At 37.6% G+C, this 19,821-nt stretch overlaps 2 protein-coding genes across 2 annotated transcripts in view; one reads left to right on the forward strand and one right to left on the reverse strand.

Moving 5' to 3' along the window:
- LOC103467537 (5-hydroxytryptamine receptor 4) overlaps window positions 1–3,254 on the forward strand; it is a 3,993-nt gene extending 739 nt beyond the window's left edge. The window contains exon 2 of the mRNA XM_074186850.1: window positions 938–3,254. Coding sequence (XP_074042951.1) covers window positions 951–2,009 — 1,059 coding nt within the window. The 5' untranslated portion in view covers window positions 938–950 and the 3' untranslated portion in view covers window positions 2,010–3,254. The remainder of the gene's footprint in view (window positions 1–937) is intronic.
- A 2,504-nt stretch (window positions 3,255–5,758) lies between these two features.
- adra1d (adrenoceptor alpha 1D) lies at window positions 5,759–19,156 on the reverse strand. The gene is made up of 2 exons (XM_008413673.2): window positions 18,109–19,156; window positions 5,759–6,681 (listed from the first exon to the last, which is right to left on the reverse strand). The coding sequence occupies exons 1-2, from the start codon at window positions 19,100–19,102 to the stop codon at window positions 6,131–6,133; spliced, it is 1,545 nt and encodes a 514-aa protein (XP_008411895.1). The 5' UTR covers window positions 19,103–19,156; the 3' UTR covers window positions 5,759–6,130.
- Between the last annotated feature and the right edge of the window lie 665 nt (window positions 19,157–19,821).

The following is a 19,821-nucleotide window of genomic DNA, read 5'->3' on the forward strand; positions in this document are numbered from 1 at the left end:
TATATAAAAGCTTGTGATTGCTATTCTTAGTACCATTGGCTAAGAAGAGGCAGATAGCTGTTTTAATTGACGCTTGAAACATGTTTGTATGGTCTATTCTTGTTTCTGTCAGCATCATCCATAAACTGTTTCTACAATAATTCACACACAACAGGCACTAATGCCAAGAGATAAAAATAGATTTTGTAAACTATTTCGATATATTTTTAATTGCCAGAAGGAAATAACAAAATGTTTTGTCAAATATTACCTTTTTAAAATATATTAGGCTCTTATATATGTTTTGCAAAGCAATTTGCAGGGGAGGAAAAACAATGATGCTTTGTTTAATAATTGCAGATAGCCACATTAACAAGAGAACTTCAATGCTATTCATGCACTGAACTGTAGTTAAAGTTCACTCAGACCTGAAAAAATTGTGTATTCACATAGAGATGAGGGTCAGAGGACAACTCCATATACACAATGTCAGTAAATGATAAAGTCCAAGCTCTTTCCACCAATTGAAAAACCAAAGTGTAGTTTTTCCGAATACTGGAATATTACGTAAAACTAATAAAAAGGACTTTAACACAAAAATGCCAGCCTATTGATTAGTACGTCTTTGTACTGTAGAGCATTTGTAGCGAATACTTGGCCAGAGGTCTTTTTGCAAGTATTACTGCATCAGTGGAGCGTTACATGGAGGCGATCATTATATGGCTCTGCGGAGGTGTTAAGGAAGCCCAGGTTGCTGTAATATTGGCCTTCAGCTCATCTGCTTTGTTGGTTCTGTTTTTTTTTTCCATCTTCCTCTTCACAATACTACATAGATGCTTTATGGAGTTTATGCCCATATGAGGCCAAAGCTCATATTTTGGCTAATGTAAAATAAAAATTATCTGAATGTATTTTTCCAGGTGTTTCTGTATTCACATGTGAATGTGTGTTTTGACAGATTTGAGCAGATCATGGAGAACAGCAGCCTGGCATGGCCTGGAAATTATAACACTTCTCTTCCTGTTGAACTACCGTCATGCGCCACACTGAGGAGCCAGATCTCACGGATTTTCCTGTATGCCTTCCTCTCAGTTGGCACAGGCTGCACTGTCGTGGGCAACTTCTTGGTTGTCTTGTCTATTTCCTACTTTAAACAGCTACAGTCTCCAACAAATTCTTTTGTTTTGTCCCTTGCAGTGGCTGACTGCCTTGTTGGGCTGCTGGTGATGCCTTTTAGCATGATTCGGACTGTGGAGGGATGTTGGTTCTTTGGTCCTCTTTTTTGTAGGCTTCACTCCAGCCTAGATGTCATGCTGTGCACTGCCTCTATATTCCATCTCAGCTGCATTGCCTTTGATCGGTATTATGCAGTCTGCAATCCCCTGGTTTACTCCCTAAAGATGTCCAACAGTCATGTAGCTCTGCTCATTGCCATTTGTTGGACTGTTCCTATGCTCATTTCGTTTGGCCCCATAATGCTAGATCTTCACGTTGCTGATGTTGACATCTTTATTCCTTCAGACCTGTGTGTGTTCTTGGTCAGCCGCATTTATGCTGTCATGGCCTCTTTGGTAGCCTTTTACTTGCCTATGGCTATTATGCTCGTGGCATATTGGAAGATCTTCAAAGCTGCAAAGCGACAGGCCAAGCAGATTAGTGCCATGGAAAGCCAAATGGCTGCTGGAGTGGGCAAAGACTCAAGCAAGAAAAAAAGACACCGCAATACTATGAAGAGGGAAGGAAAGGCTGCAAAAACTTTAGGTATCATAATGGGAGTTTTCCTTATCTTCTGGATGCCTTTCTTCACTGTCAACATTGTGGATCCGTTCATTGAGTACACCACCGAAGGGGTTGTCTGGGATGTTTTTCTCTGGTTGGGATATATAAACTCATCTTTAAATCCTTTCCTGTATGGATTTTTCAATCGCTGCTTTCGTAGGGCATTCCTCATGTTTCTCAGCTGCAGGGTGTGTCTGCCTGGAATATCGTCTGGAATGGAGTTGTCGCATTCCAAGAAAGAGAAAAACTAATGTCGTGAGTTATTGTGAAATTAAGGTATCTGTGCATGTTCCGTGGAGTTATAAAAACCTCAAGTAAGAGGTTTGGCTGATATTATTTGCAAAAATTGAACTCTAGTACACTAGCCAGACCCCTGAGAGGACAGCAGTCCCAGCCTGGCCACCTCCATAAAAAATGTCTATCTCCACCACTAGGTAGAGGCTACCTAAACCTTAAATATTTTGATTAAACTTTAATTAAAGTCCTTTAAAGTTTTGCAAACAAATCTTTCTGAGAACAGGTTTCAAACTGTCATTTTTTCTTTCTAAATGTGAACAGTAAAAGGTTTTTGTGTTTCTCTCATGAAAAGTTTCAGTTGATCATGGTTACCATTGCACACATTGAGTTCTGCACACTGTTGTAAGCTGCAGGCAATGTGTATGGTGAACTTTTTTAAAATTGATTTTGTCTGATATGAAATGTAAATGCTTTCAATATTGTTCTGCCATGTAGAAAAAAAAAAGTTTTCATATTTTATCTTTAGTTTATAGACTAATGTAAATGAACAATGTCATGTTTTACTAAAGTCAATTTAAGATGATAAAGTTTCTATTCCGTTCTGTTCTATTTTAATTTGCAGCAGTGAGCATTTAATGGTACTGGTATGAATCTAAATGGAAAATACAATTCAGTTTATTTTTGGCCCGTTTTTCATTAAAACAAATTACATATTGTTCTGTGAAAAACAAAGAATGTATTGTTGGTTTTGTAGTTTATAAGCACGTTGTGCTTATTTACACCATTCACCTATGGATCAACAGAAAGCCATGTGAGGGTATACAAGGATTAATTGGCTTGAAACTTGATATTACTAAAGGATTAAGGTGAATAGAAGACGTGAAACTGATTTTTGAAACATAAACTACACATAACTATGTAACAACAAATTCTTTATAATGATAACCAAAGTAATTATCTAGATAAATCAAACAAACCTGTAAAATGTAGCTGAGCACACTGCTTGTAGTTTCCTTATGCAGTCAGGAAACAGCAACTCGGAGTGTGTTGTAAAAAAAGAGAAAGTCCTAATTTATCTGTTTGTTTATTTATTTATTGTGTTCTAAAGACAGCTTTTGTTTCTCTTTCAAATGTTTTAAATTAATACACAAGATACATGTGCATTCTAAACATACTGACTAAAATTAATAGTCATTAATGGAACATTAATTTTGATGTGTATTGATGATTTTAATGATGGCACTTGACAAAATGCAATGTCCGTTACTGGTTTCATAATTGGTGACTGTATGATGTGTTTATGATGTTTTTTATGTTTTCATGATGTGAACACTTTGAACTGCCTTGTTGCTATACAAATAAACTTGATTCACTGATTTAAAAAAGCCTAATTAATTGCAAGCTATAAAAACAAGAAGGTGGTTTTGTGTGATGCTACATGTACATCTGCTGACAGCTTCTAAATGTTGAAAGCACAATTCACTTTATGTCTAACATTGCATGCAGTAAGGTAGTCAGTGAAAAAAAAATTGGCTTTCGAAAACATAACTTGAAGGTCTGTGTTCCTCTGTATACTGCCTCCTAATGTAAATTGTAGCTTAATCCTAGACACCGAGTGCCCAGATTGCACTGCAAATTAGTCCTTCTCAAAATAGTCAGCCACCAGCTGCAGTCTGTTTATTAAGGCTGAGCCTTACTCAGAGTCGTATCATAGTTAAAACAGGATCAAAGCTGTCAGTTCACAATTAGGAGTCTGGGCAGGCTGTCACTTTGGCTGCCTCTGATGCGTCATGTAACTGCAAGCTGTGAAAGCGGAATCAACATATGGCTGCGGATGACTTTTCTAACACGAGTTGGTAAAAAACTTTGAAAAGTTTTTTTCCTTTCTCCGCTTTATTTTTTCAGGAATGAGTGAGTAAATATGAGGAAAAACCTCTAAAAATATATCCTGATTCTGGCTGTGTCTAGTTTTTCTTACCCTTCTTTATCCTCTGCATTTATCTCTGAATTTTGGGCAAATACCGGCAATCTGGATTGTGTAGTGGGATCTGCTACCAACAGATGTCATCAGATCCCATTAGATCGGGTTGGGGGTCCAGCAAACGTGTTGGCTGAGTAAACGCTACATACCCCTTACTGTGTAAACCTCTCTTGAAAAGTTTTATGAATACAATTCGTGTTTGGAAAGTAGTTAAGTGAATGGATAAGGGGTGCAGCAGTTGCACACAGATGAACACAGTGGTAGTTCTCGTGAAAAGGCCAGCTGACAGCCCTTCCTTCCAGGGTTTCCCCTTATTTATGGAAAGACTCTAGAAACCAAATATGAACGTTTTATTTTTACATTTGATGACTGTTCTTAATTTTCACTAGCCATTGTTTTATTTCTGTGCTGCCATTTGTTGTGTGCACAATCGTAATAAAGATTCTCATTAAAACAATGAAGTAGCTCTTTAGTTTAGAACAAAACGGCAACCAGTTGAACATATATCAACTCCAACTACAATAGTTGTGCACAGCCATTTAAAGTGTGCAGAGATTGTACGTTTAATTAGTTTTTTTTTAAGAACGATTTACAAAACATACGAAGCATGACCTTTATTTAAAAAAAAAAAAAGAATACTCTTATAGAGTGTTATGTGCTTCGGGCACATTATGATTTTTGTCTTTCTTTTCTTTGCTTTCTTATAGACTTTGGTTGAATGACCTTTTGTTCATATATTTTGGAGTTTGGATCATTTCTTATTTTTGGTCATTTGATTACGTTAATTTGTGACGCTGTTGGTCCGCCTATAAATAGGCTGGTTTTCGGCATGTTGAGATCTCCGCCTTCCACTCGCTTCCGCTCGCTCCACCACCACCAGGCGCGGTGCCCGCACGTCCAGTCGCTGTGGGCCGCAGCTGACGTTTCCAGCCTGCCATGCGGTGTTTCTGTTAGCTTTTGTTTGTTTGCTTTTTTATCGTGATTTTGGCCTGGTGGGACCGGTTGTCCTGGTTTCGATCTTTCTTTTGTATTAGGTTCCTTTTTTGCTTTAGTCCGGTACTAGGGGCTTCGACGGCCCTGTATAGGGTTGGCCCCTTGCTGTTCCGTTTTCTTCTGTTTGATCGGCTCACCAGGTCCAACTTTCTGTTACTACTTTTGGGGTTTTGCTTTTTTTTTTTTTTTTGGGACACGGGAAACTGAGGGCTTTTGACTCTTTTTTCTTCACAGAAAATCAGAAGCAGCTGAACCAAGAAAACCAAAGTTCCAGAGAGTTTAAGTATAAAATATTTTGTTGAACCCTCATTCTTGTCTCGTGTCCTTAAATATGTTGTGCCCTTGGTGGACGTAACATAGAGAAAAAGGTCCAAATCAAACAATGACGTTTTCTAAATGCAGTGGATTCATTTAACAGTGTGTTCTTTTGTCAAGCATAAAAAATTATTTTCTCAATTTTTTTTTTTCAAAATATTTTTTCTCCCGTTTTATTTTGCTTTACATCTGACAAAAACATTACATTACAAAACAAAACACAAAGAAGCACATTTATTTCACATTTGCGATCACTTGGCAGGGCAAATTACATATTGCTGTACATATTTGTGTCAGGTTGCCCTACAAATGTAACAGAAGATAAACTTTACAAACATTTCGGAAGGAATATAATATTTCTGATATATTACAGTTTGAATCAACAATAAAAATTGCACTTTTGACTTTTATGCTTACACTTTCTCCAAGCAGCTAAAAGATTTTTGTTTCTCCTACTAGCTTTTTTTTTTTTAGTCATAGATGTCACAGTTGCATTTTACACATCATCAGTTGCCTAATAGTTGAACACAAGGAAGCTGTCAGAAATATAATTTAACAAAATACATCAACACAGACTAACCCACGTTATGGGCTGAGGAACATGAACGTGTGTTAAAACGACAAATTATAAATCCAGGGAGTCGAAACTGTACTTTTTAGCCACATCACATAAACACGACTTGCAATGAAACGAAGGTTAAGTCCAGTTTGTGCTGGTGTCAAGTCATCACTCTTAGTTTTGCCGTTCTTTGTATTTTCCGACCATAGAAGTATGCTCCATCAGTGTCTGGAGAGAAGGAGCAGCAGGGTCCTTTGAAAATAGCTAAAAGTGTCCTCAGAGGCTCTCTAAATGTCAGTCTCTTTAAGGCCGTAACACTCTGCCAAATCGTAGAACTGAAAACTGCTCTGCTCACAGGAATTGTATATCCCCATAGAGACTGTTTCCACTGTATCGGTCTCGCCCAGGGCAGGTGGGGTGCCTTTTCCTGTTCCTCCTTTGATTTTATTGGACAGATCGTTCACTTTTTCTTTGAACTGGAAGGAGGACTTTTGCAAGGGTGAGAACAGGCTCAATTTCTTTAACCCCAGGGAGCAATGTTTCCTCTTGTGTATCAACGACCTTCCACAAGATTCATGCATTGGATAGCCAGCAGCGTAGTCCCTCATCTGATCCCTTGTCATTCCCTTCACAGCTGTTCTCCACCTCTGGTCATAGAAGCGGCGCAGGACCCTCCTCTTTTGGTGACACTGGCATCTGAGGAGCCGAGTGAACGCCCGCTGGAACTCTTTGCTGGAGCAGGGGTAGATCACTGGGTTGATGCAGCTGTTGAAGTATCCCAGCCAAAAGATAAACTTACACACAGATTCCGATGGTTTCAGTGCTGGGAAAAAAGAACCTGAAAAACAGATGGGAGACAAAAAGAAATATGAATTTTGTAGCAAAATCTTTGCACAGTAAGAGAATTCTTACTTTTTTATTTTCCTGAGGTAGCGTCTTTTGAAAGCTTTCCCACCCACAAAGTGTTTTTTTTTTTACATTTTCCACAAATGTCAATATATTTCTTGGGAGTTTGGTAAAAGACCAACAGAAAGTAGCAGATGGTTGTTAACTGGAGGGGAAAATCTCATTTACACTTATAATCTTATAATCTAGCATTTCATTAAACTGATACACAGATTCCACGCTTCTACTTAGCCGCTCCACAGTATTTACACCCTTTTTTGAGGAAGCATAGAAGCTACAGTTTAAGCCTGAATATAATAATTATGGGGTGTTTGGCCCTGTAGCAGCATACAATGAGCACAAGATTAGTTTTGTGAGTTTTTGGTGTTTGAATTAAACCAAAAGGACCAAACGAACAGGAAATACATAAAAACTTGAATGTCCATGATACTACCATGATACTACTGTTTATTAATCTAAACAGTAGTATCTCCTTTTTTTAAAATTACATGTTAAATTTATGTTAGAGTGAATTTTTTTTTTCCTGTGTACCTTTTTTATAAAACTTTCTTGTCTTACATCTCAGGTATATGCTATAACTTATAAAGGAGCTTATTATTTTGTACAAAAAAAATACTTTTATGAAATGTACTCAAATTAAAATACATGTGGAAATTCAATGAGGTAGCCAGACATGAAACTTGGCACTAAATCCTGGGGATATAATGTGCACAGTAGGCATGATATGAATATTTTTTTTAAAGCTCAAAATAAAGTAATCAACCGATCAAAAATCTTAGTTCACTTGCGGGTTTTTTAGCCGTTTCATTGGAGCCAGGCTGAAGTGAAAGAAAGATCCTAAGTTTTCCTACATAACTTTGGAAGCATGGGCATGCCTAGCTATCCTGCCCTTGCAAGCCTCCTGACCCACATGCAGAAATCACTCAGATACTCAGGATGCAAGTAGCTTATTAACAGTGTGGGAAAGTGCATATGCAGTGGATGATCCAAGTTTCTTTTTAGGGCAGCGTCCATGGTGGACAGAAAAGATGTTAGATGGAACATGGAGTGGGTTATACTGCCGGCTGAATAACAACTTTTGGTTGCGCAAAACCTCTGAGGAAAGAGAGGTTTTTCTAGGAAAGCTGTACGTGAGCATCGGAAAGTGGGCAGACAGGGAACCCAGAAAAGGAGAGAAGCTGTGAAAGACGGTCAACAGCATTAATATTTGATCTCTAGAATCAATTGGAATGCATGTGTGATGGAATTGAAATGATTTTTTTTTTTGTAAAGTGCCTTGAGATGACATTTGTTGTGAACTGGTGCTGTGTTCTGTGAAAGCTTCAGAGACTGGTGAGAGCTGTGGCTCTCAACGCCAGCCCTCAGCCTCCCCATGTCCTACATGTTTTAGATACGTCAGTTCAAATGACTTCATGGCTGTGTCCTTGAGGACCAGCGTTGGGAACCACTGTGTTAGAGAATGTCAGTGAACAAGCAATATGAAGTCCAGTAAACACAGCTGAAAGCTCAGGGAGAAAGTTATGGAGAAATTGCAACCAAGTTACGAACATCCCAAGTTTGAACATTTCATTTTCAAAGTACAGCATTTTAAGATGCTGTACTTTGTGGTGCAGCATCTTAAAATGTTAGGAGCATGGCACAAATGTAAACTTGCCACAACATGGCCAGCCATTGAAACTTATTTTTGGAAGCGGGGTGAAAAGATACCCACTGTTGGAAAAAAATGTAGGGGATGCAACAAACTAGGAAGAAAAGTTAACACTGCATGTCACAGTAAACACACAATCCCCACAATGAAACAAGGCAATAGCCACATTATGCTGAGGGATTATTTCTTTTGAGTGGGACAGTGAATATGTTCCAATTTGATGGAACAATGCATGGGTAAAAATACAAGTTCATTATTTTAGTAATTTACTAACATATAACATATTGTGTTACATTGCCTAGTTAAAATACAGGCCTGCATCCAAGTCCAAAATCTACAGATGTTTATCCATGCAATTTATCTGAAGTGGAACTCCTTTTCCATAGGATTTGATGGAAAAGTCTAGTAAAATCTGCAAAAATTCTATAGTTACAAAGATACAAGGCAATGACTCTGAATTCAAATGCACACCACACTTTTCAGACTTTTATTTGTAATTATTTTGTATCATTTTTCTTTCACTGCGGAAAAATGTATCACTTTACATCAATGAAATAGAAGGCACTGTGATAGTACTGTAACACTTTCTTGACCATTTGTGTAATTCTTTATAAGTGACTGTGTACTGTTTTGGGTCACCATACTTCCAGAGGGTCATGAGGTTGTAGTTTGAGGTTCCCTGTAGTCCACAGATAAAAGGTTTGGTACTTGTTATGCTTACTTGCCATTAAACTAAAACATTAAAAAAAAAAGCTTTCTTACAAATGGGGTGTTGATGTTTGTAGCATTCTGTACACTCCACTTTTTCCTCTTTTTTTTAAAGGGGAAAGAGTGCAGTTTCTTTCTGAAAACGAAAATGCCGCAAATAATTTGTCCTGTACAAGGAAGTATTTAACATTTTAAACTCAGCTCCACGCTGAACACAACATAAAACAAAACGGTGTTGTTTCTTTCTTGGATCTGGTTTTGCTGTAAAATACTGTATTTTCTTGAATGTTTTGTTTCTGATTGCTTACTGTTCCCCCACCTAACCTGACAACCCTCCATTCTAGGCTTCATATGTCACACAGAACTGAACAGTGACACAGAGGCTGCTTGGCAGCATACTAATGTCAAGCCGAGAAGTTCAATTGTCTTACGTGGAAATGGCTTCTATGTAATTTTCATAGTGACGGTCTCATGCTGTTCTGATATCATCTACCGACAACACACTGTGAACCAACAAATGCACAGAGGATGAATGTGTCATCTACTGAACCATAAAATACAGCCTGCAAGAGGAGGGTTTTTTTTACGGGACTGTTATTTATATCTCACTTTCAACTTTGACAAGCAATATTCGCCAAGTCAGATCTGCTCACTTAATATAAACAGAGATATTGAGGGATGTTTTTCACACAGATTTTTCTTAATAAAATGACGTCACCTTCAAGGCAGACGGCACATGATTCACCACTCTGACGCAAAGCCAAGCACCATGACAACAGGTTGATCTCTTCTTTTTTTTTTCTTCCCCCCCCACTTTGCTTGTTTACTGCCTATCAACTTGTTTGCATGTTTTTATGTCTGCAAGGCGACTGCCCTTGTTGAATCCTATCTTACTTTGGTGTTTCAGTACGTACACAGATTTACCTTTTGAGGCAAACTGTGAATGCAAGCAAGACCTGAGCACTTTTGATTAAAAACAGAATCACACCCAGGAGTCTGGAGACCTGTCAAGATTCTCAGGAAAGTTTTTGTGATGACTCTTTTTATGTGAGGAGAGATAATCCTTAACAGCTCTCTGGTGCAACACTTTGGGAGTTATCTCTTTCAATTTTAAAATTTTGAGGCACTTTTTTTTTTTTTTCATTTAACCCTTCAAATCTTGGTCTCAAGTGGTCACCAGGTACTTTGATTGAATTCAGTGAATACATGCCACTATCTTTACCTTACTAACTACAAATATGTTGTAAAAGAAGAATGCTCCTGAGCTACAGAGCGGTTTATATTACCACACTGCCACAAATCAGAATATTTTTTTAAATACTTCTAAGGACTGAATACTTGCAAATGTAAAGTTTCTACATATAAACGCATCTGGAAAAAATTAAGAAAACCCCTTAAAATGATCCATTTCTCTGATTTTACTTTTTATATGTAAATGTTTGAGTAAAATGAACATCTTTTGTTTTATGAACTAGTGACAAGATGTCTCTGAAATTCCAAGCGAAAATCTTGTGTTTATTTGCAGAAATGAGAAATGGTCGAAATCGTGAGAAAGATGCAGCACCTTCAGACCTCAAATAATGCAAAGAAAACAAGTTCATATTCATTTAGAAACAACAACACTAATGCTTTAACTCAGGAAGAGTTCAAAGATAAATATTTAATGGAATAACCAGGAGGTTTTCAATGGGGTACAGTGCAGTGGGCTCTTCATTTTTCTAAAGCTGTAAATATTGTTAGTTATTTAGATCAGTTTTAGCTTAGAGACATGGAAGCTTCATGTATCAATGCATTTCAGGGGGTTTGTTGTTACAAAGGACCAAGACATGTCAGAAAAGCCATGGTTCTGTGGGGAGATGTAGCCTTAATAATAAAAGTAAATTGAAAAAAAAAACAACATAATGCCACTTAATCTACAGATCTGAGTTCAACATTGAGGCTACACATAGACCAAAGACTCAAATTTATTATAGATATTTCATCTGACTGGTCTAATGATGTTCCAGGCTGAAACTTCTCACAAGGATCACAAAAAAATGCCAGAAATCATAAAACAAAAGTTAGATTTCACTCAACATGAACTAATTTCTTTACAATTTTGATACTGCATCTGTATCAATGTGTGGGAAAAAGAGTGTATTTTTGCTTATTTTATAGGTAACAGTTGAGAGAAAAATGGTGTATTTACATATTTGTGTAGTGGAAGGATGGAAACAATATTCCACATATTTCAGTCTAGAATGTTCTTAAAAGTTATGCAGGCTGTGGACTGACAGCCAAACAGTCTCCTAATACCAACACAGACAATGTCCAGGCGTCTGTGGTGATATTGGGAGAGTGTAAAATGTCAATTGAATTATATTTGTCAATCTTAATAACTCTCTTACAGCAGCGGCGTCTCAGTGATCAGGTTGCTCCTAACAGATGGCACAGCACTGGTAGTACATTTCAGCGGCAGATGAGAAATTGTATTTAATTTGTTTATGTTTCTTTAAGGTGATTAATGTTATTGCACTGAAATAAAACGATGAGTGATTTATTCTTGGGCCCACTTCCACTGTTTCTGTTATCAAACAGTCCAAGTTTAGACATTTAATTTAATAAAAAAGTTCTTATCTGTCACATCTGCACACAGAAAGTCAGCATGCTGATAGAAATGTGTAGACTAGAGCACTGTGAAGAGACTTCACCTCAAGCACAGAGGCAAGGTGACATGTCTACTTAGTGCCACTATTCAACGTCAGTACTTTGCTGCCCTCTGGTAGTAGAGTTACACCAAATAAAGCCGAAGTTCACTAAAAGTGCATTAGGTACCAAAATATGCTGCGTTTGTTCTATAAATTGATTAACAATTTCTACTTAATTATCTACTTAAAAACACAGATGATGGTTTTTCTTATATATATATATAAAGGGTTCAGGTTATCGTACTGTGGGATTTGCGGGGTTCCTTGTAAAGTAAGGAAAAAAAGTATTTTTTTACAGATTTGTTTATCTGTTTGCTATAGAGTATACATAAAAAAAAGTACTTTCATCACTTGTCTGAGAAGACATAAACACAGCCAGAGAGGCACAGAATAAATAGCATGATGGGTAAGAGGTGGGGGGGCTTCACCCACCTCTTAANTATATATATATATATGACTAAACTATGGAGTTTAGTCTATATATAAACTATGGAGTCCTCTAGGGGACATGGAGGATGTTTTTTTTTCTTTTAAGTTACCTCACAAAAGTTTTGTGAGGGACCATAACAGGTTTTGCGTTCTCTCGCAATAATGTATTAATCAGTTCATCTGGCATAATTGAATACTGTAAGCCTTTCTTACGGTGTACTTTCTGCTACTATATAAGGTTTTCTTAAGATTTTTCCATGTATCTTAATATCTCGTTGTGAAATATCTGAAGTTTTAAGTGTTTTTCTTTGGGATAGAAACCAATGATAAAAACAGAAACGTTCCATAAGTAGGAAAGAAAGAAAGAATACATTCAATCTATTTGGACTATTTCTGAGTTGTTATCACCGGGTAATAAGTCGTCTGACAGTTTTGATTGCGTCCTTTTTGGGTTGGTAGTCTGAATGGTTTAAAGGGTCGTTTTCATGTGCAGTTCCATCTCAACCTTACACAAACAGACATAAACATGCAGTGAATAAATCAACATTTAATCAATTTTTTGCAACAAAGAGTTAAGAATAAACATTTTCACTGAGGTGCTTTATACGTGTATATATTGGAAATTTTAAATTGGCATTTGTGACTGTGTGCAAAATAGACCAGCAAATATTGCAGTAAGCATATTGTGAGGTAACGCAAAGGTTTTGCAAGGGAACACAAAAAAAAAAAAAATCCCCATCTCCTAGAGGGCTCCGTACTAAACAAAGGGAGGCAGCATTAAATGTTTTTTTTTTCATAGTGAGCTCTGGAGCAACCTGCAGAAACCTCTGGCTTCTTTAAATCAAACTCAGAACAAGATGAATCCAAGCTGCGGTTTTCACTCAAAGGCTAAAGATTGATTTACCTTTGTTCTTGACTTGTTTTAACTTTTTAGCAATTTTAAATTTAGTTTGAAATATTTCTTTTAATATGTTATGCTTAGTTTTTATTTTCATTCATGTATTTCTTGTTTTCAATCATTTTTCTCCTCTGGCCATTCCCCTTCCTGTGAGACAGTGGAAATTACAGTGTGTGTGTGTGTGTGTGTGTGCGTGTGTGTGTGTGTGTGTGAATAAACTCGCCTTGCCTTGTATACTGTAAGCAAATTGTCTGTCATAAGTGAGCCCATAGTAAAGCTCATGTTATTGAACATCTTGTTTTGTGCAAGATAGGAATCCTGTAAATAAGATTATAAACAATTCAAGGAAGGAGGTGGCATTTTGTTTTGGTGGCGTGCTTTTTTTTTTTTTTTTTAGAAGTGTTTAGAAGACATAATGAAGCACAACCGCTGTACAGGCATTTACTGTACATATACAGTAACTGCTTTTAGAGGTTACAGTCCCACAGGTACTCGAGTCTGAAAAGCATTATATTTTACAAAGCAAACTGCTTTACAACCTCTGGGATTTGCATCATGTGACGTCATCCTGAGGCTGTGCAAAAATCCTATTTGATGACAATATTTTTTTTATATTAAATCACAAAAATAGTCAAGATTTTTGGTGAATTATTCCAGTTTAATTTGTCAGGATGCACAGTCTTTTAAATGATAGCTTTTTGTAAAGACAAACACGATTTTAAAAAATATATCTTCCTCTGCATTTTTTTTTTGGTAACTCTTTGTCTAAAACATTTACATTTTAAAGGTAAGCGTTATCAGAGCTAACCTGTGTGATTTAAAGATGAGACAGACTGTTACGTCCTCATTTGCATCATCGCAGACAGACGACCCTGTTGGCCCAGAGTGCTAAAATTACACCTCTGTCTCTCTGTGAAAGGTTACTCGTTAACGATTATCTCCTCGATCGACCAAAATCAGTGTGTCTGACTGAGTATGTGTAAGCAAGATCCTCCACAATCATCAATCAGTCATTTAGCAGTCGGCCCACAGAGAGGGATAAGATGATACGTCATTAATCCCTGTGGGGATGTTATGTTTTGAAATAAATCCTGAGAGGAAGTCGGCGTACCATCCTGCACTGAATGACGTCTGTGGCAAAAGATCTGCTGAACAGATGGTTTTAACCAAGATTGATTTTTTTAAAATGTATTTACCGTTATTTCACCAAGAAAATCCGATTGATATTTAAAATGTGTTTTGCAAGAGAATCCTAGCAAAGACTGGCAGCAGCTCGAAGAGTTTATTTCATTTCAGCTCGAAGGGTTTTATGCTTTACAAACTAATTGCAAAATAATATTCTAGTCACTCCTGTTTCTGATTAATAAAACCTATTAGAAGCTATCAAGGCTCATAAGGAATCAGTTATTTCAACAACAGAGATTATATTAAACTTATTAGTTTTTTTATCACAAATCTAGTGTTTGAGAACTTAAATGTGCTTCATAAGACAAATGGATTAATCATTGAAGTCCTGTTATTAAAGACTAGAGTGTTTGGTTGATGTGGGAATTGTAATAAGGCTCATTTACGTGTTTACACATCTATAATCACAAGAAATAATTATCTCTATAACACTTTGCATAGATATACACTTGCCATTTTCTCTTCTATTGAATAAATGATGTAATCAGTGGCAGCAGCTTCTGTTTTTGCATAATTTCCTGTCTTTGCTGAACAGCTCTAAAGTAAGAATAGAGTGAGATATCAAGGCTTGATGGGATGCTTGGGATTTGTTCAAACTAGCTTTTACAATCAATCAAACATATTGATCAAACTTCAGTTTGATTCCCCTCAGTGGCATGTTTTCAGCCTTTTGCAGTGATAGGAAACGGATTGTTACTCTGCCGGTGTGCCATCGCACTTCCCAAATGTCATCCTTGTAGCATTGAAGAGAGACATTTCAAACTGCTTGTCTTCAAAGGTTTCTACAAAGTTTTCATTAGAAAATTATAGGAAAATCAAAGAAAACATTTTACTCTCACAGAAAATGTTGATAGTTGCACCAGTTGTACACACACACATCCTTATACTTCTTTACAAACGGAGGACTTTCCTTTGACTTCCATAGTGTCTGTATTTATGCCAAACCCAAGCACTTTCCTCTCTCCACTTTTCACAAATGACCTCCCTTTGTTGCTGCGTGTTGTGAAAGTGGTCCTCTGTGTTGCATATACAAGTACACACGCGCACGCACGTGCACCCCTGCAGACACATGAACACACACACAAAATATGAAGGGAAACCATCAGTAAGCAGGGTCTTAGTTCAAGGAAAATTTGATCATTTATGCTGCATGTGTCTTCTGCCTCTGCAGTGGTCAAAAGCATTTGTAAAATCAGCATTAGGAAATTGATTTTTACCAATTAAAACTGAAAAAAATAACAAAAAATCAATAGAGCAATGAATAGTTGCTTTTCGCCCCCCCAATCTGTTTATTATTATTATTATTATTATTATTATTATTATGAAGACAACACCAGATTTCCCTTCAGAAAATGCTAACAGTGTTTCCAATTTAAAAAAAACGCCAAAGTCCAGACAAATCTGAGCAAAAAATTCAAATAAAGATGATGAAAAAAGATCAAGTATATAAAGCTCAAACTGGAAGGGACTGTACCTGGGATGAACAGTGGCCTCCAAATTGAATTCTGCCTACAGCCTCATGCAAACTTCAAGTAGTTTCAATAAAATTCAGTCAGAAAGCCACTGTATTTATTACATATTATCAAACTTTTGTTTTTTTGTTGTTTTTTTTATTAAAAAGTGAAAGTATTTGTAAAATCAAACAATTTTCCATACACAACTTGTTCCCCTCCCCGTGCTAAGGTGCAACAAGGCAAAATCTATATTCATGTTTTACCAAACTTTTAAGAAGACTGTTTAAGAACCCCATTTTAAAAACAGAACGTGGCATTTAATATGAGGAGTTTTCCATGACTTTTCTGGCTTCGAATATATGAAACTAATCCCCTATAAATATTATTAACATGGCTGTTGCAGCCCTTTGGCCTTAGAAGCATTTAGCTTCATTACTGAAGAAGGCCAGTCTATTGGCTTCTCTTTCCAGCAAGTTATATTAGTCGTCTCATAAGTTCTACAGACTCAGAAAATTATGGGCATGAATTATGATGTATTGGTAAGTAGGCTGCTTGTTTGACCACTTTTAAATTTCTTGGAGTCTCAACAGTTCAGTTCTGTTCTTGTTTTAGGACAGATAAACAGACAGGGAATCTGATTATTTTTGTTGTTCATATCAAACCACTTTTAAGTGACTCTTTCCATCCAATTGGTTACCTCCACTGTGAAACTATATATCCCCAATATTTTTAAAAACTGGTTTTATGTAAAAAAAAAAAATAAAAAAATCTTAAAGAAGAAGCAATGAATTTAGCGTTCAAATGATGCAAGAGTCATGTATTTGCTGCTCCATTTATAATTGCGATAAATGCTTGATACTAATGAAAATAATGAAATTATCTTTTGTGGCCGACTTCAGGGTTTTTAGTGCTCCCCCAAAATAAACTTTCTGGAGGCATTCCAGCAGATACCTGTTTTGCTTGCTTTTATTTTACCAGAGACCTTACCTTACAAGTGTCTGTGGTTAATTTAGAGTTACTTGCTGATTAATTACGGTGCTGCACTTTCAGCTAAATCAGTGGTAGAAAATGCTTAATCACTCTAAATGTGGCAAATACAACAATTATCAACAGTGAACATAGTTCATAAGAAAAATATTTGATCTCGTCGGCAAATAGCATTCATCTTTACAGTGCTTTGCAAAAGTATTCAAACCATTTTTCAGATTTAGTCACATTTAAATTATGAACTTCAGTGTATTGTAGTGAGATTTTGTGTGACAGACCAACACACACACAAAAAAACCTAATGATTGTGAAATGGAAAGAAAATTATACATGGTTTAAAGATGTTTTAAAAACTTAAAATCTGAAAAGTGTCAGTTTCCAGGTCCCTTTAATATGATGCTCCTAAATAAAACTATGCACAAACAAATTTCTTCAGAAGCTATCAAATCAGCAAAATTAGTCAGTCTTTGTGTAATTTAACCTTAAAGATTAGCTGTTCCGAGAAGGACTGAGTGAACAAAGAATCACAAACACCAAGAAACATAACTGACATGTTAGGGAGAAAGTTGTCGAAAAGTTTCAAGCAAAATTGGGTTATAAAAGATCATTTCAAGATTTTTCAGAGGACTGTTTAATATCATCTAAAAATGCAAAGAGTACAACACAGCTGCAACTCTAACAAGACATGCAAGCTGCGCAAGGACAGCATTAGTGATGGAAGAATACTGCACATACTGCACATTGTCTTGGACATGCCATTACCAAGGTGTGGCATAGTGGTGGCAGCGTCATGCTATGGGACAGGCAAAGTAGTCAGTGTTGATGGAAAAATGCAGGAAGCTAAGTAAATAATAATGCTGGTAGAAAACTCGTTAGAGGCAGCAAAATGTTTCAGACTGGGGTAGAGGTTCACCTTCAAGCAGAAAAATGTTCTTATTTTCCTGGCTGAAGGAAAATAAGGACAAATTATAAAAAATTAAAACAAGACTTTTTCTTTTTTTTTGTTCAGACTATTTTCATCTAATCTAATCAAACTGACCATATGGCTTTTTTCAAGGAGTAGTGGGGGGAAAAAGTCCTGTCTAGAGGAGAAAAGTCACGCACTACACAGTTTACAGATTTTTTTGGAAGGCTGGGGGGGCAAATGGAAACAAACATGTCTGCCTACCTTACACAGTCCTAAAAACGCACTGCAGTTTGTCGTTGAGATTGACATAGAAAATGTTTAAGCAGCTCTGCAAAGAATTACGAGTCTGGAGTAACACAACGCACGTACAACTTTGGAAGGCTTCAATAATCGAAGAGCTGCTGGATAAAAAAAAAAAAAATGCGTTTAAGAAGCAATAACAAATCTTCAACATACCTAACGGCAGAAAGAAGAAGAAAGGCAGCCAGCAGAGGATGAACATTCCCACCACGATGGCCAGAGTTTTGGCAGCCTTTTTCTCCCGGGAGAACTTCATGAGCCGCACAGACAGGGAACTTCTGAACGGATGAGTCTTACTGTTCTTGGAGCTGGCAGAGCGCGCGTCCTCCAGCACGCTGCGGCAGTGGATCCGCAGCACAACTTCTGCGGACTTGTTTCTCTCCCTTTTGACTCCCGCTTCCAGACTCTTGGTGGTCCTGCGGGCCACTATGTACACCTGGAAATACATGATCAGGATGACCATGAGCGGGAGGTAAAAGGAGAAGAGGGAGGAGAAGAGCGCGTAGCCCGGCTCCTCTGTGATCCCGCACACGGTCTCGTGCTCGGGCGGAGGTTCCTTCCATCCCAGGAGGGGACCCACGGAGATCACCGTGGAGGACACCCACACAAGCACTAAAATAGCAACTGCCCTCCTCTCGGTCATAATGCTCGGGTATTTCAGGCAGTATTTCACTCCGATGTACCGGTCTACGGAGATGATGCAGAGGCTTAGGATGGAGGCGGTGCAGCAGAGCACATCCACAGCTGCCCAGATGTTGCAGAACACCCGGCCGAACACCCAGCATCCCAGCACCTCTAGGGATGCGGAGAAGGGCAGCACGATGATGCTCAGCAGCAGGTCTGCCATGGCCAAGTTGACGATGAAGAAGTTTGTGATGTTCTGCAGGTGTTTGTTGCACACTACGGACAGGATGACCAAAATATTCCCGACGATGGCCACCAGAATGAAAACGGCGAGGAAGATCCCGGTGCCGACGACCTGCGGGTCCATGGTGAAGTTTCCGCATTTTGTGATGTTGTCGTCGGGAAAGATGCGCTCCAGAGCGGACACGTTGAACGTTTCAAAATACAGCCCATGGTTGCTTTTATTCCTCAAGTTAGAGTCAGTCATTTTTCGCCATAAAGAGAAGTTTAGTGTAAGTTTTCTCATGAAAACATCATTGTCACTCCATGCTGTATTTGACCTAAGAGAACCATACACACAGACCCAACACTTCCCCCTCCCACCCACCCAAAAAAAAAAAAAAAAAAAACTGATTTGTGCCACTATCTTATGTGGTACTAAACTGGATTTGCATCCAATTGTTTTAGAGGTTTTGATGAATAAAGTGGAGATTACCCAAGTTTCTTCAGTTTATTTTCAGTAAACCAACATATGTGTTATTCAAAAAAAAAAAAAAAAAAAAAAATGCTTGTTCAGAAAACAAAAACAAAAAAAATCAAATCACATTTTCTGAAAATGATATTGGAGTTCTTCTGTGGTGTATTAAGGAAAAGAAGAGACTGAGTGTGCACTTAGGTCCATTTCAGCTTTCTTCATCCTAGCGCTGGTTTCCACACTGGTGGCATCCTCCTAACTGAGTGAGAGCTGGTACAGCGCGTCTGAACCTGCGGCTCCACCCACACCACGACGCCCCGTACAGTCTTCACAAGAGAGCGCAGATTTATACACGTTCACCGAGATCTGCGCTTTGTAAGTGATATATAGACTATCTCCGAATGTCTTTATGCACTGCAAAAAGGAATTCTGGAGAGTAGTAAATTTTAGCTGTTAAAATAATTTGAACTTTAACCAACCATTTAACCCATTTGTCATTGGTGTTAGTTGCTGGACAACAAATAGGATTTTTAGGGGGCTAATAAATCTTA

Source organism: Poecilia reticulata, linkage group LG1 (assembly GCF_000633615.1).
Source record: "Poecilia reticulata strain Guanapo linkage group LG1, Guppy_female_1.0+MT, whole genome shotgun sequence".
In the NCBI taxonomy this organism is placed as follows: Eukaryota; Metazoa; Chordata; class Actinopteri; order Cyprinodontiformes; family Poeciliidae; genus Poecilia; species Poecilia reticulata.